The sequence below is a fragment of the Mus caroli genome, unplaced genomic scaffold (assembly GCF_978045245.1).
Source record: "Mus caroli unplaced genomic scaffold, Mus_caroli_1 scaffold_2, whole genome shotgun sequence".
NCBI classification, from domain to species: Eukaryota; Metazoa; Chordata; class Mammalia; order Rodentia; family Muridae; genus Mus; species Mus caroli.
This window is the reverse complement of record NW_028227257.1, coordinates 10,590,126-10,605,504: the sequence shown is the minus strand read 5'-3', so window position 1 is coordinate 10,605,504 and position 15,379 is coordinate 10,590,126. Positions and strand designations below refer to the sequence as shown.

The following is a 15,379-nucleotide window of genomic DNA, read 5'->3' as shown; positions in this document are numbered from 1 at the left end:
CGATGATGCTACAGTTGGGGGACGGTGATGAGCAACCTTATGCGTGGGTACAGATGATGTCTGCTACCGAGGCGGTGGTCTACATGTTGCTAACTATTGATAACGATAGGATGCGTGTTACATTTATCCCTGGCAATAGTGAGCACTCAGTCCACTCTAACTAGACAAGACACTGTCTTCCCATGGAAACGCACTCGAAGCAAACAAGCGTGGGATGACATTAATCTTCTGAGTGCCAGAATTCACCTATTTCTGCACCAGCTGCAGCCCGTATACATTTAGGAGAACACAGAACGAGCAGGTTTCTACATTGGCAGATACAGAAAGTGCTTCAGGCTGTACCAAGTGGGATATCCAAAGGTCAAGACGCGTGGGACGCTGCTGTGACTCTATGTATGCATATCCATACACAGGCAATAGGGTATGAAGCATAACACAGAGTTGGCACGTGTATTTAGAGACACTTTGAAACTTTGAACTGCAGGCGAGGCCCGAGAGGTGGCCTGTGACTTGTCCCTGGGGACAAGGACAGACCAAAAAAAAAAAAAAAAAGCACATTCGGGGTGTGATTGACTGACGACTGGCATGTTGGGATAAATCTTTTCACAATCTTTTAAGTTTTTAAAAAGAACTTTTTAAAAGGCAGGGGTGGCTGGAGAGATGGCTCAGTGGTCAGGGGCATGGGCTGCTGTTCAGTTCCCAGCATCCACATGGTTGGTTAATCACACCATTGGTGACTCCAGCTATAGGAGAGCTGATGCCCTTGTCTGTCCAGTCCCCCACAGTCATTATGAGCATGTGCAGGACAAACATACGCAGAGGCAAAACATCCACACGCAGGAAATATTTTTCAAAAAAATTTAATTAAAAATATTTATTTTTAACTGTGCGCCTATGTCTATATGTCTGTAGAGGGTATGCAAACACGAATGTAGGTTCCCATGGAGGGCAGGAGAAGGTGTCAGAGTCCCCGGGGTTGAAGTTACAGGTAGCAGGGGGAAACACCATCTGGGTCCTGGGAACTGAACCAGGTCCTCTCAAGAACCATCTCTTTAGGCCCTACATTATTTTCAAAAGTTTAAACAATAAAACTTGGTAACATGTAAAAATGATAGCTGCGTCAGTTCAGGGCAACCCCTGCCCCCAATCGAAGAACAAAAACTAAACCTCGCTGGAGATGCCGCCTACCTTGAGGTGTGGCACATTCTTGGATTTAACAAATCCATCGGCTTCTCCCTCCTTTGCCCGCCTCTTCCACTGCCTCCTTTTTTGGGGGTGGGGGTGGGGAGTGGGGAGGCAAGCTTTACCAACAAATTTCATCACCTCACGACACACTGCACAGTCTTGCCTCTTCACTGAGTGTCCCTCCTTCCCCGGAATCTGGAAGTCTGTGATTCAACATGTTGCCACAGGCAGCCTAGTCTGTTTTCGTTCCCCCCATAATCCAGTATGTGAATACACTGCACTGGGAGTCGCGCCGCGCCCAGCCAAAGGGCGCTCGCTCTCCAGCTTGGTAATTATGAGCAATGCAGGTATGTACATTCCTGAACAGGTTTCTTGGTCCATGTATAGAAAGCTTCTCCATACCCAGAGTTTGCGCTGAACCAGCTCCCCAGGGGATTCAAACACGAGAAGCGCTGAGATCAGAATCTGAGTTTTAACAAGTTCCCCAGAGTGTCACATTGGGACGGATCCGCAGGATCGCGGGATCCTTCTCAGCCTTCCTAGGAAGCGTTAAACCCGCTTAGAACTCTGCTTTACCACTCTACATTCCCATCTGCACATTATTATTAGATTAAAAAGAAAATAATCGGGGAAAGGGGCTGACAAGATAGGAGTTTAGTAAAAAGTCTTTGCCACCCAAGCCCCAGGAAACCCACAGGAGCGAACCAACCCCACAAAGGTGTCCAGTGAGCGCCACACGCACACGGTAGCATGCGTGTACCCCAAATTCCCACACAATAACAAAGAATTTTTAAAAGTGGCTGCTTGGGCTGGGCATGTAGCGCGGTCAGCGTGCTAGCCTGGCATGCACGAAGCCCTGGGTTCAGTTCCCAGCAGCCCGTGAACCGGAACCTCACAGCTGTGAGCCCAGCACGGAGGAGATGCAGCACTAGACATCGTGAGTTCAACGTTATCCTCAGCTACACAGAGAATTCAAAGTCAACCTGGGCTACCTGAGACCTTGTCTCAAAAACAAAGGACACAAAAAATGCCCGCCCTGGGACCCCCTAAACAACATAGACTCTAACAGAGCAGAAAGGAACGGTCTTAGTAGATAAGGGACAAAGTCAGGAGCAGGCATGGGATGGGTGGCACTTTGTGTGGCTGGTTCAACGGCTCAGTGTCATTAAACTGCCTTCTCTTCTGTCCTGTCTGTCTTGATCTGTTTGTTTCCCTTCAAAATCGTATTTTGAGAAGGAAGTGTTTATGTTACAAGGATGGGGTCCAACTGGATGGATGGGTTTGTGTTCTCCTTATAAAGGAGACTCCACGGGAGGGGTATATACTTAAGGCACATTTTAAACGTGAATGGAATTTTCAAGGAATAAATAAAAAATCATTTAAAATAAATAAATACGAGACTTCAGAAATATGGGGCGAGGACAACACTGGAAGATGTCTGTGAGGAAAGTTCTGGCTCAGGTGCCGAAGTCCACCTTCTGATGGACTTCTAACGACCTTCTAACTTCACCTTCTAACGACCAGGAAGTCCAACTCTGACTTCCTGGTCGTTAGGATGACAAGAGACCATTTTCTGTTGTCTGTAAGCACCCCATCTATGGCAATTGGTTATAGCTCCTAAACAGACTAAGGCGACCACTCATCTCCTGCTGAACCCTAGACATAGGCTCTCACCAGGTTTGGGAAGGTGACCAAATCGCCCCTGGCCTGAGGGAACAGGACGGATATCGATGTGGTCATGCCTATGAGGATGGAAAGAGTTAACACTTATGGAGGCTCATTGTGGGTTAAGGCTGGTTTGAAACATCCACTTCGGTTGTGTGCATGAGTGCATGAGTGAGTGTGTGTGTCTGATGCTGGCGGGGATTGAACCCAGGACCTTGTGCATTCTAGGCAAGGGTTCGACCACTGAGCTCTCTCGCACAACCTCCATGAACCCCAGGTCCCTAAGTTGGGAGCTGTTTCTCCAGATAGTAAGAGGAACTGTGTCTGGCTGGAGAGGTGGCTCAGAAATGAAGAGCACCGGTCTCTCAGAGGCCCTGGGTTTCGTTCTCAGCACCCACATGGCAGTTTGCAATCATTTGTAGCTCTAGTTCCAGGGCATCCAATGCCCTCTTCTGGTCTCCACAGGCACTACACGCACATGGTATACAAGCATACACAGGCAAAACAAACACAAAATAAAAATACAAATAAATTGCTTAAGAGAAAATGTGTGTAAAGGACCAAGGAACAGTAACTAACTCAGAACATTAGTTACCATTCTGGGTGTGGGTAACCAACCCCTCCTCTTCCCTCCACTACAATACTTCCTGTGACTATTTTCAAATAGAAAAACGAATTGTGAATTCTTTTTTCTAATTGTGATTCACTAAAATCCATAATTTTAGTGGGCATAAAATCACCGTACAGGAAAATGCTTTGGAAGCACTTTGGTATAAAAGACAGATTTGGGGGCTGGGGAGATGGTTTAATGACCAAGCATGCTTATTGCTTTTGCAGAGGACCCCAGTTTAGTTCCTGGCAGCACATGGTGGCTCACAGCTTCCAGTTCCAGGCGATGCAGCGCTCCCTTCTGGTCTCCACAGGCACTGCATACACATGGTGCACAGACATGCGTGCAGTCAGAACACATACAAAATCAAACTGAGTCAAGTCGGAGGTGGTGGTGCAAAGCACTCAGGAGACAGAGGCAGGGCGATCATGTGAGTTTGAGACTAGCCTGGTCATAGCTACACGGAGAAACCCCGTCTTGGAAAGGAAAACAACCACCTGCATACACACAAAATAAGTAATTACAAACCCCATGTATTTTCCAGGTCACATCCTCAGACTCAAACCATTAACGTTAGAGAGCAGAGACAAAATATGCCTTCCCAAATTCGAGCTACTTAAAAACCAGGGAACACAGCTTTAGCCCCCTGGATTGTAGCTCCTCTAAACAGCTCCCTAAAACGGAAACAGCAACACAGCTGGATGTGCAGGGGAGGGACACGCCACGGAAGCCCAGAGGTGGAGGTCCAAGCAGGCAAACGGATTCCCATGAACCTTGTATGCTGTGGGGCTTTCTGATTTTTACCCAAGCTGGAGTAAACGAGTCTTTATTCTTGCTCATATGAAAGTAGTGAATTTCTGGCCAAGAGTGGAGACAGTGACGTCATACGAATTGCACTCAGATAAAGGATAAAAGAAAACAGAAGAAGGAGACAGATTCAGAAGGCAGGGATCCCAGGGACTTGAACTTCACATTTTCCAAAGGTAAGACCTGAGTGTGATCCCTTAGCCCCAGCCTCCTTATGTGACCCCGTTTGGCCTTCAACTTGCTAGAGTTGAGGTTAACCTTGAACTTCTGATCCTCCTGCCTTTAGTCCCAGACTACTGGATTTTTTTTTTTTTTAACAAGCATGCACCATGGAGGTTGTATATGTGTGTGTGTATGTGTGTGTGTGTGTATGATGGGACCCAGGTCTTCTTGCACATTAGGCAAGTGCTCTTACTGACGGAGCCTACAACCTCAGAGCTTTTAACAATTGTTTTAGACTCACCCAGTTTATTACCCAAAGCAGAAATCATCTCTTCATATAAAAGTGAGATGATTGCATGACTACTTTCATTAAATAAATTCATGTTACTGAAGAATGAAGGCAGGCAGTTGTGGCCAAGACGTGACCGGGCAGTCCCACAACATTCTAAGATGATTTTTTTTGTTGGTCATAGTGAAGGACAGCTCTCATCTGTCAATCCTGGCAGACACTGGAAACCAGAGAGACACTCCTAGACTTTTGTTTCACATTCTTGGGCATTCTGGCTTGCTCTTTGGTGCCACCTAACGACCGACTCAAAAGGGAACGGTTAGAATTTTTCCTTTGGCTTTTGAGCAAGGTCTCCTCTAGACCCCAAGCTTGAGCCGAGATGGACATCTAAGCAGAAATGTGAGAACCCTCAAGTCCGAAGTTTCAAATGTGTGGGAGCCAGGTGTGGCAAGTGGCACTCGCGCTTGTAAACTTATAATCTCTGCAGGCTGATCCTCCCAGATCTTATCTAAGGTCATCCTGGCCTACAGAGACTTTGTCTCCAAAACAAAAATAAAGACACAGCCATTTGGGTGGCTGTAGGTCTCTGCTAAGGAGGGAGGTGTTTATGAGATGAGCCCAAGCCCCTGCTGCTGAAGTTCCCTCTGATTCTGTAACAAAGCCCAGGCCCGGAGGGATGGTTAATCGGCTAAGAGTGTGTGCACTGCTCTTGCAGAGGCCCCACGTTTATGTTCCAGCACCCAAGCCAATCACTGGTAACTCCAGCTCTGAGCATCTGACATCCTTTCTAGCTTCTGTGGGTACCTGCACTGATGTGCTCGCATGCACATACAGAATGAAAAACAAATTAAACTTCATCCTTCACCCTCTCTAATCATAGTTTGAACTGCAACAAAGTATCTCTATTCAGTGTGGGGTTTTTTGTTTTGTTTTTGAAAGATTTATTTGTATGTGAGTACACTGTAGCTGTCTTCAGACACACCAGGACATCAGATCCCATTATGGATGGTTGTGAGCCACCATGTGGTGGCTGGGAATTGAATTCAGGACCTTTGGAAGAGCAGTCAGTGCTCTTAACCACTGAGCCATCTCTCCAGCTCTATTCAGTGTGTTTTAGCCAGGTGTGAGGGCACTGTTCCTTTTGGCTCATCTCCAGCACTCATTAGCAAATGGTCCATCATAGTAGGATCTATGTAGGGACATAAGTAGTCCACACAGGCACAAACAGACATGCACACACACACACACACACAGTCAGACATAGACAGGAACACACACACACACATAGTCTCTCTCTCTCTTTCTCTCTCTCTCACAGTCTCTCTCTTTCACACACACAGTCTCTCTCTCTCTCTCTCTCTCTCTCTCTCTCTCTCTCTCTCTCTCTCTCTCTCTCATAGTCTCTCTCCCCCCACACCCAATCTCTCTCTCTCACACACACACACATACATTTTCTCTTACACATACACTCTCTCACACACACACACCCAGTCTCTCTCTCTCCTCCCCACACCCAATCTCTCTCTCTCACACACACATACATTCTCTCTTACACACCCACCTACCCACCTAGTCTCTCTCTCTCACACACACACACACACAGACACACTGGGTACATACAAACTATACTATACAAACTATACGATGAAAAACCCAAACCCAAACACCTTTATTCCAGTTGAAAAAAATTAAATCCGAAACATGGAAAAACAAACGAAAGTGTTCAGTCCTACTGTGGTGAATTCCAACTCCGTATTGGAATCAGCCTTGGTAACCATTAAGACACAATCAACAAGAGCTTGAGGGAGAATGGTCTCCACGTTGATACCCTGTTAAAAAATTACATAAACTGTATAAAATACAATTATTTATGCGGGACCAGGGGCCTCTCACAGTACTCCTCTCGTAGTTTGTCTTGTCTGTCACCCCTCCCTCCAGACTAATCAGGAATGGAGTCGGCGGGACAGAGCAGGGCGGGGTGTGCCGCCCCGTGGATGATGGAGTAAGTCTGCTTGGGCAGTTCCTGCTGGGCAGAGAAGATAGAGGGTGCCGTGGTGGCCACTGCGATGCTCTGGTCCCCATCGCTCACCACAGTCACTTCCGTCGTTCCCTCCTGAATCAAAGCGTTAAGGCCTTCCAAGTCTGAGCACGTGATGCCCGAACTGGCAATGAATGTCTGGTTTCCCGTGCATTCCTGGGTCCCAACCGGGGTGGTGGGGATCAGAGCCTGCTGCAGGGCGGCCCCTGCCGTCTGATCATGGGTGGTCAGCAGGACAGTTGGCTGACTCAGGGCACCTGCTTCGCCGGGACACCCGGAGGTCTGAGGAGGGGCAATGAGACTGACCTGGCGAAGGATCTGTAGCCGGCCGTTCCCCGGGATCTCCTCTGGGGTCTGGGCTACCAGGGTGGGGGGCACAATGTTGACCGCAGCTGCGGCCGCTTGGACTATGGCGTTCGTCTGAGGCACCTGATGCCCCACGATGATCTTGACCCTCCCCTCGCTGAACTGGGGCACCTGGCTGGACTGGAGGGGGACCTGGATTTGCTCTACGGTGAGGGGCGCAGCCGGCTGCTTGCTGGGTTCAAGGTGAAGCTGTACTACAGTCACGTCCGAGTTCTTACTGTGGTACTCACTGTGCTGCCGTTTATGGCTGCGGAGCGAGTCCTCCCGCATGAACGAGGCGTCACAGATGTCACAGTGGAACGTCTTCTTGGCATCCAGCCTGGCTACCTGCCGGCTGCTCTGCCTGCCGCCCTCCTTCTTCTCCGGTGCCTCATTCTTGAGCATGTCGGCGTGGAACTTCTTCATGTGCTTGCTCAGGTTGCTGGGTTGCTTGGTATCGAAGCTGCAGTAGCTGCACTTGAACGGGCGCTCGGTGCAGTGGATGCGCTCGTGCACGCGCAGCGCGGCCTTGCTGGAACAGGAGTAGCTGCACTCGGGACACTTCTCCGGGTGCTCCGACTGGTGCAGGCGGCTGTGCTTCCGCAGGGTGGATTTGCTGTCACCCAGAAAGTCGCAGTGCGGACACTTGAAGTTATTCCCACTGTGCTTGATGCGGATGTGTGACTTGAGGTTCCCCTTCATGGTACAGCGGACATTGCAGAATTCGCACTTGAAAGGCTTCTCCCCCGAGTGCACACGCATGTGCCTTTTCAAGTCCGAGCTGATTTTGAACTTGGCACTACAGAGCCAGCACTGGAAGGGGGCGTCCCCTGTCAACACAAGGTGAGTTTCCATAAGAACAGGTAGGTTAACAACTACAGAGGATCCCCCCAAAGCGCACACCAGAAAATGGCTTGTACCAAGGCAGGAAGGTGGCCCCCCTCCTCGGTGCAGCTCCCAGCAGCCCTTGGGATTCTCTTCGGTCCCCAAACCTGAGCCATCACCGAGTGCTGGCACACCCCTACCCCTAGAAAACCCAGAAGAAAAAAATGGAATTTTTGAAAAGAGCCATTTAGATGTCCTAGATAGGATGTACAAATCTACTCCCCGTTGGTTTTTTTTTTTTTTTTAAATGATGTCATTTCTAATTTTGCATAGGGGCCAGAAGAGAGTATTGGATCTCCTGTGAGCTGCCTGGTGTGTACTGGGAATTAAACCCAGGTCCTCTAGAGAAGCAGCCAACGTTTTTATGGCTGAGCCACCTCTCCAGCCCCTTCTCCATTTCTAGTTAAGACAGTTTGCTAGCTGGGGGCTGAGGGTTGCACAACTTTATCCTTCTGAATTGTGGTTGAGTGTCAGTCAGAGACTTAGTAACACATTTCCGACAGGTCAGTGCCAAGCTGCATTCTTGAGGCTTCCTCTCACCCCCCACATGATGGCTACACCCGAGGATAATTCTTGCAGATTTTTATTAATAGAGACGTGTTTATTGCACAAGATTTATTTTTCATTTACCGCCAGCTGTGTTCTCTACTTGGGGAGAGGTCACAAAATCCAGCTGCTTGGTGTTTTTTTTTTTTGAATTTGTGTTTGTTGAAAGATGAAGGGAAATTGCAAACATCTGAGTGGGTGTGATTTCCCAAATCATTCACTCAACCGCTGCCAGGTCGGTCATCAAGCAAGGACCTTCTTCTCCAGCTCGGTGTGCTTTCGTGTGCGCCTCTGTATGTATGCAGTAAGTGTGTGTATGTGCAGGTCTAAGGACAAACTCAGAACCAGGCAGTGGTGGCACACGCCTTTACTCCCAGAACTTGGGAGGCAGAGGCAGAAGGATTTCTGAGTTCAAGGCCAGCCTGGTCTCAGGACAGCCAGGGCTACACAGAGAAACCCTGTCTCAAGGAAAAAAAAAACAAAACTCAAAACAAAAAAGACAACCTCAGGGGTCACCCAGGAACGCTGACCACCTCCCTTGAGATGGGATCTCTCAGTGATCTGGTCACAAACTGGGCCCCACTGGCCACTGAGCCCTAAGGATCCGCCTGTCTCTGCCAACCAAGTGCTGGGATCACAGCTTTGCCCCATGGCTGACGTTTTTACGTGGAATCTAGGATCAGCTGAGGCATTTTCCCAGGACTGCTTCGATTGCTTAGGCAAGTGAGCTAACAGCCAGTAGGGGTCTAAGGTTGGTTCTGAGACGGTAGGAGCCATGCCAAGCACAATACAGGGTGGTCTTCGGGCAACAGCCTCTGAGCAGTACTGTACCCACGGCTCAGGTCCTGAGGTTGCACATATGACACATTCATGTTCACCTAGCAGCACGTGCCAGGGCTTGGTTTGTGACCCATGCTCACTCTCAGGCTTCTGAGACCACGATCATGCATCACTCCTTGGTAGAAGGCCAATGTCACCCTGAGCTGCCTAATGCACTCGACAAGAGGCAGTAGGGATCACGTTAACTCGATTTCAGAAAACAGCGATTTGGGAACCAAAGAATACTTCACATGGTTGAATGCTACTAACATCAGGCAAGCTAACTGAGCCGGAAGCTGGGAGCACCAGCCTGTGGCCCAAACCCCGACCACTGCTGATTCATAAAGCTTGTTGGGTCAGGGCCATCTCTTCCTGTGCTGAAGACTGAAGCCAGGGCTCACTCATGCCAGGGAGCACAGTTGTGTAAACCTGGCCACGTCCCTGCTTAGCTTAAAAAAAAAAATCTATTTATTCATTTTATGGGAGTACACTGTTGCTCTCTTCAGACACACCATATGAGGGCACCAGATCCCAATATAGATGTTGGGAGTCACCATGTGGTTGGTGGGACTTGAACTCAGGACCTCTGGAAATGCAGTCAATGCTCTTAACCACTGAGCCATCTCTCCAGCCCCCCCCCCCCCTGCTTAGTTTTTCATCGTCAACTTGACACAACCCAGAGACACTTGGGACTCTCACTTGAAGAGCTGCCTCCCTCAGACTGGCCTGTGGCCATTCCTGTGAGGAATATCTTGATTGAGGATTGATGTGGAAGGGCCAGCCCTGTTGGCATCACCATCCCGAGGCGGGTGAGTCTGAGCTGTATAAGAAAGCCAGCAGAGAACAAGCCAGCAGGTGTGCCAGCCAGCAGCATCCCTAGAGGTTTCTGCTTCAGTTCCTGCCCGACTTTCCTCAGTGACTTGGGACGGAGAAGGGTAAGCTCTGTCTTCCTTCAAACTGCCTTAGGCTATAGTGCTCACCCGGCAACTGAGAGAAAATGAACACCGACTATGCACAGAGGAACTGCTGGGTCTGCAGCTATTTGGCCCTTACAGCCCAATATATTTCCTAAGAAGTCTTTTTCATGAATAAAAATGTAGGTGTGCAGGTGTATGTGGCGGCTAGAGGTCAGTCTCGTTGCTCAGGAGCCGTCTACCCTCACTGTCTGCCGCTATGCCCAGCTTTTTATGTGAGTTCTGGGAATCGAACTCAGGTCCTCGTGCTTGAGTGGCAGACATGGACTGAGCCATCTCCGGGCCCTTAACTGGTGTTTTTGCTAAACATTGGCCTCTTCCCTGCCTTCATACTCCCCGCCCCACCACCGTTCCAAACGTTTGGCAAAACTCACAGAACCCTTCTACAGGAAGATAAATAGCACAAACTAAAATAAAGCAACAGGAATCCGGAAGAAACCTATTACACTGAGACGGGTATTAAAAATAAAACCACTGAAAGAATTGTCCCTGGCAACACGTTCCTCGGCGGTAAGTAGCCACCTAGCGGTGGGTCTCGGAACTACGGCTTCTTCTAGACAGGTTTGCACAACCTGCAACCAATTGCTTTGAAACCCTGAGATCCTTGGGCCACAAGTTCATGCTACGTGCTCAAACTAGAATGACAAACATTTCCTCCCCCTCTTTTCTTTTCTTCTTTTTATCAATTCCATTAGCGACAAAAATCCAGGCGTGGGGGTTGGGGGAGGGGGAGAAACGATAACAAAATCTCACAGCTAGGTTCAAGAGTTAATATCGGCCGGGCGGTGGTGGCGCACACCTTTGATCCCAGCACTTGGGAGGCAGAGACAGGAGGATTTCTGAGTTCGAGGCCAGCCTGGTCTACAAAGTGAGTTCCAGGACAGCCAGGGCTACAGAGAAACCCTGTCTCTAAAAAACCAAAAAAAAAAAAAAAAAAAAAAAAAAAAAAAAGAGTTAACATTGATTTCCTAGAGATTGAGGGGTTTTGTTGTTTTTTTGTTTTTGAGATAAGCTCCTTTGTAGCCCAGGCTAGCCTCTAACTCCCTATGTAGCTGAAGGTGACCGTGAACTCCTGTTTTCACTCCCTCAAGTGCTGAGATCACAGGCATACACACACTACTGTGACCCTCTACCCTCTTTTACTTCCAAGGCAAACATTTCTTTTTTAAAATCACTTTGACCGTTCTGTGTTTTGCTCACACGTATGTCTGTGCGGCACACGTGTGCAGTGCCCACAGATTCCCCAGGCCTGGAGTTCCATGGTGGAGAGACATCGTACGTGTGCAGGCTGTGGATCAAACCTCAGGCCTCTGAAGGGCGATCCTAAGAGCCAAGCTATCAATCACTCTGGCCCTGTAAATATTTGTCTAACTTTCTTTTCATTACATCCCGGTGTTTATGATTATTGTATATTTACTAACTGGTTAATTTGGCGTGTGAATGGAGGACAACTTGTGGGCGCCAGTCCCTCTTTTTACCACGTGGGGCCTGAGGACTGAACTCAGGTTATCAAGAAGAGAATGTTTTCACTCACAGAGCTCTCTCTCTACCCCTAAATGGTTTGTTTTAAATTTGCTTTTGTTTGTTTTTTTTTTTGAGACAGGGTTAATTGTGTAGACCTGGCTGTCCTCACAGAGATCCTCCTGCCTCTGCCTCCCAAGCACTGAGACTTAAGGGTGTGCACCACCACTGCCTAAATGTATTTCTGGCTGGTGCCTTCAATGTATTCCTTAAATGAAGCGTTAGTGGTCGAAATTCTTCAGTAGCCAATGACGGCACCCTCTGCCCCCAGCGTCCCAGGGCTTAAGAAATGCTGCTGGGTGTATTTAAACCAACAGGGCTTTCACAGCTTTCAGTTAAGATGATCGGTGGCCTGGCATAAAGCGTCAGACCAACTGGCAGCTGAAGCACAGTACTACTAACTTAAAGGTGTACAAGTGTCACAAGCAGCTAGAACACAAAATGAGCATTCACGGAGACGACACACATGAATGACACTCATTTAAACTGTTAGGAGAGCCACCTTTACAGCATCTAAAGACGCCACGAATATGACCGAGTTTACCAGGTAAGCCAAAGCCGACCTTTGATGGTGTTGTGTGAGATTAGGTACCACTATGCAGCCATGGTTGACGCTGACCTATATTTTTGTCGTTTTTGCATATATTTTATTTTATTTTTCTTGTGTGTTTGTACGTGTGAGAGAGCACGGGGCCAGAGGTTGATGTCTTCTTTTACTGTTCTCCCATTCTATTTCCTGAGGCAGGGTTCCTCCATGAATTTGAAGCTTACCCATCTGGTTTATTTGGTTATAGTCAGCTCGCCCCAGGGATTCCCCATTCCCCCCTCCCCAGTGCTGGCACTACACTGCCCACCTGCTGTTAAGTCCACAGCACAGCAAGTCCTTTAGCTAGTGAGCCACCTCCTCAGCCCCAGCTCTGCACTCTTGATCTTCCTGTCTCAGTTAGGTGCCTGGATTTTGGGTGTGAGCCACCAGGCCGGGAAGAACTAAACTGAAGAAATGGAGTTAAAAACAGGTACACTGAGAGATGGCCCAGTGGTTAGGAGCACTGACTGCTCTTCCAGAGGTTCTGAGTTCAATTCCCAGCAGCCACATGGTAATGGGATGGCTCACAACCATCTGTAATGGGATCGACAGTGACTCACATACATAAAGTCTTAAAAATATATTAAAAGGGGGGCTGGAGAGATGGCTCAGTGGTTAAGAGCACCGACTGCTCTTCCAAAGGCCCTGAGTTCAAATCCCAGCAACTACATGGTGGCTCACAACCATCTGTAATGATAACTGAATCTCTTCTGGGGTGTCTGAAGACAGCTACAGTGTACTTACATATAATAAATAAATAAATCTTAAAAAAATATATTAAAAAGGAAAAAAAAAAAGGAACAGATTATAGCAGGTCAGGAACCAACTATGTCAGTATTTTAGCCTGCTGTAGTAGACTGCACAAATGCCCCCAAATCTCCCACCTCCCATCTCTTCTTGTGGCCTCTGACATCTAAATAATTACACAAACTTTCTACAAGGGCAAGGTGATGTGCTGTGACCCACGTCAGGCTCAGAGGTCACTGGATTTGGGCAATACTGTGTAACAGGATCAAGAAATCTCGGCACAAAGGTTTATTTGTTCTTGGTTTTTTGTTTGTTTGTTTGTTTGGTAAGGGTTGTTGAGAGAGGATCTTATGTAGCCCAGGATGGCCCCCACTTACATAGCTGAGGATGATCCTGCACTACTAATCTCCCGTCTCTACCTCCAGAGTGCTTCGATGACAGGGAACAAGGCACTTTGAAACGGCTCTGTTTTGCTCACACATTGTGAGAAGGCTGCTCCTGGCTTGTCCACTGGTCGGTCCCAGAAGGATGTGGACATGTGGAGCACAGGTTAGACCACTCCAGCCCAGGGTACAGGGACTTCTCGTCACAGCCAACAGCTTCTCCATTAAAGCCCAGATGAGGACAGAGAGTTACTTACAGGGGCCTCAGCAGATCCCAGCACATGAAGAACAAAAGATGCTGCTATATTAAAGAGGGTTTCGGGGAGGGGAGGATAACGGGGTCCGGGAACTGAGTCGGTCAAACAGAGGACCAAAATCTTCAGCATGGGTTTGGGAATCAAACTCCAAAGATGGTAACTCATGCTTAAAAGCAAACATGTACCAGTTAAACTTAACGCAGTCCATCTGCACACTGGTGCACACAGCCAGGCAGCCAGGGCTTGCAGGGGGCATCTGGCTGGTGGTACAGCGGGGAAGTTCACTAAAGAGCCAGCAGCTCCCAAGCAGAGTCCGGAGGACACACAACAGTTTTCTAGACATGGTCCGTCCATCTCCAGCCAGCATCTGTGAAAATCTCCTACTGACTCTTTAAAAATTTTACTTCAGTCAGGCGTGGTGGCTCACATCTTTAGTCCCAGAACTTGGGAGGCAGAGGTGGGCGGATCTACATGGTGAGACCTTGCTTCCAAACAAAATGAAACACGTTTTTTACACAACTGTGTGCGGGTGTGTATATACCAACCCATGGAACTCAGATGAGGACTATGGAGGCCCCAAAGCTACAGTTATAGCTGGTTTGTTGTAAGCTGTGGGTTCTGGACCTTGGACCTCGGACCTCTGGAAGAGCAGTGATTGCATCTCTCCAGCTACTTTAACTAGCTTAAAAAAAAGAAAAAGATAAATATTAGGTATGCATTCTATCTATATGGGTGTTTTGTCTGCAGGTATGCATACCACAAGAGGATATTGTCAGAGATGATTGTGGGCTGCCATGCAGATGCTGGAATCGAACCCAGGACCTCTGCAAGAGCAGCCAGGGCCCTTAAACCACTGAGCCATCTCGCCAGCCCCTCCAACTAGCTTCTTAAAGTAAGGCAAAAAAAGCATGGGAACCAAGATCATGTCCTCTGATGAAGACCAAATAAGAAGGGGAAATGCACGATTCTGGTCAAATCTCCAAAAGAATTAAGTTAATGCCAGGAGGTCACTGTCAGAGGAAACGTCTACAACTGAGCCCAGACAGAGGAGGGATGCCCGGATAGTTTTAAATCATACAAATATACAGGAAACTCAAAGGGTGTGTGTGGTTCTTTTTTTCTTCGTGACAGGGTTTCTCTTGTGGCTCTGGTTATCCTGGAACTCGCTCTGTAGACCAGGCTGGCCTCAAACTCAGAGAACCGCCTGCCTCTGCCTCCCCAGTGCTGGGATTAAAAGTGTGCACCACTACTACCAGCTCAGGAAACTCAAAAGTTTAAAGATGGCTCTGGTAGCAAAAGGACACAAATCTACACTAAAACAAAACCAGAAAAGGACCCGTCGCTGGCCTTGGCATGCACGTACATCAGCACACGTCCTACTGCAGACAGCAAGCACGGGGAGATGGTGCCTCCCAAGGAATGGAACAGGAAAGCATGGGCCAAGCGGGAGGAGTTAGGAGCCAGAGCTAGACCACCCCCAGAACCGAGAAGTGCCTCTTGTCCCCTAGGAGGATACGCCTAGAGAGAACCAGTCATAGCTAGGGCTCTCATCCCCCCTTT

The 15,379-nt window shown here is 48.4% G+C and overlaps 1 protein-coding gene across 2 annotated transcripts in view; it reads right to left on the bottom strand.

Annotated features, from left to right (window-relative positions):
* Positions 1-15,379, bottom strand: part of Zfp64 (ZFP64 zinc finger protein) — a 62,959-nt gene that overhangs the window by 25,241 nt on the left and 22,339 nt on the right. Inside the window, exon 6 of one of the 2 annotated variants that reach the window (XM_021150662.3) lies at positions 6,359-7,931. The exons of the other annotated variant lie outside the window; for it this stretch is intronic. Coding sequence (XP_021006321.1) covers positions 6,658-7,931 — 1,274 coding nt within the window. The 3' untranslated portion in view covers positions 6,359-6,657. Of the gene's footprint in view, positions 1-6,358; positions 7,932-15,379 lie in introns of those variants that run through there. 2 annotated transcript variants of the gene reach the window in all.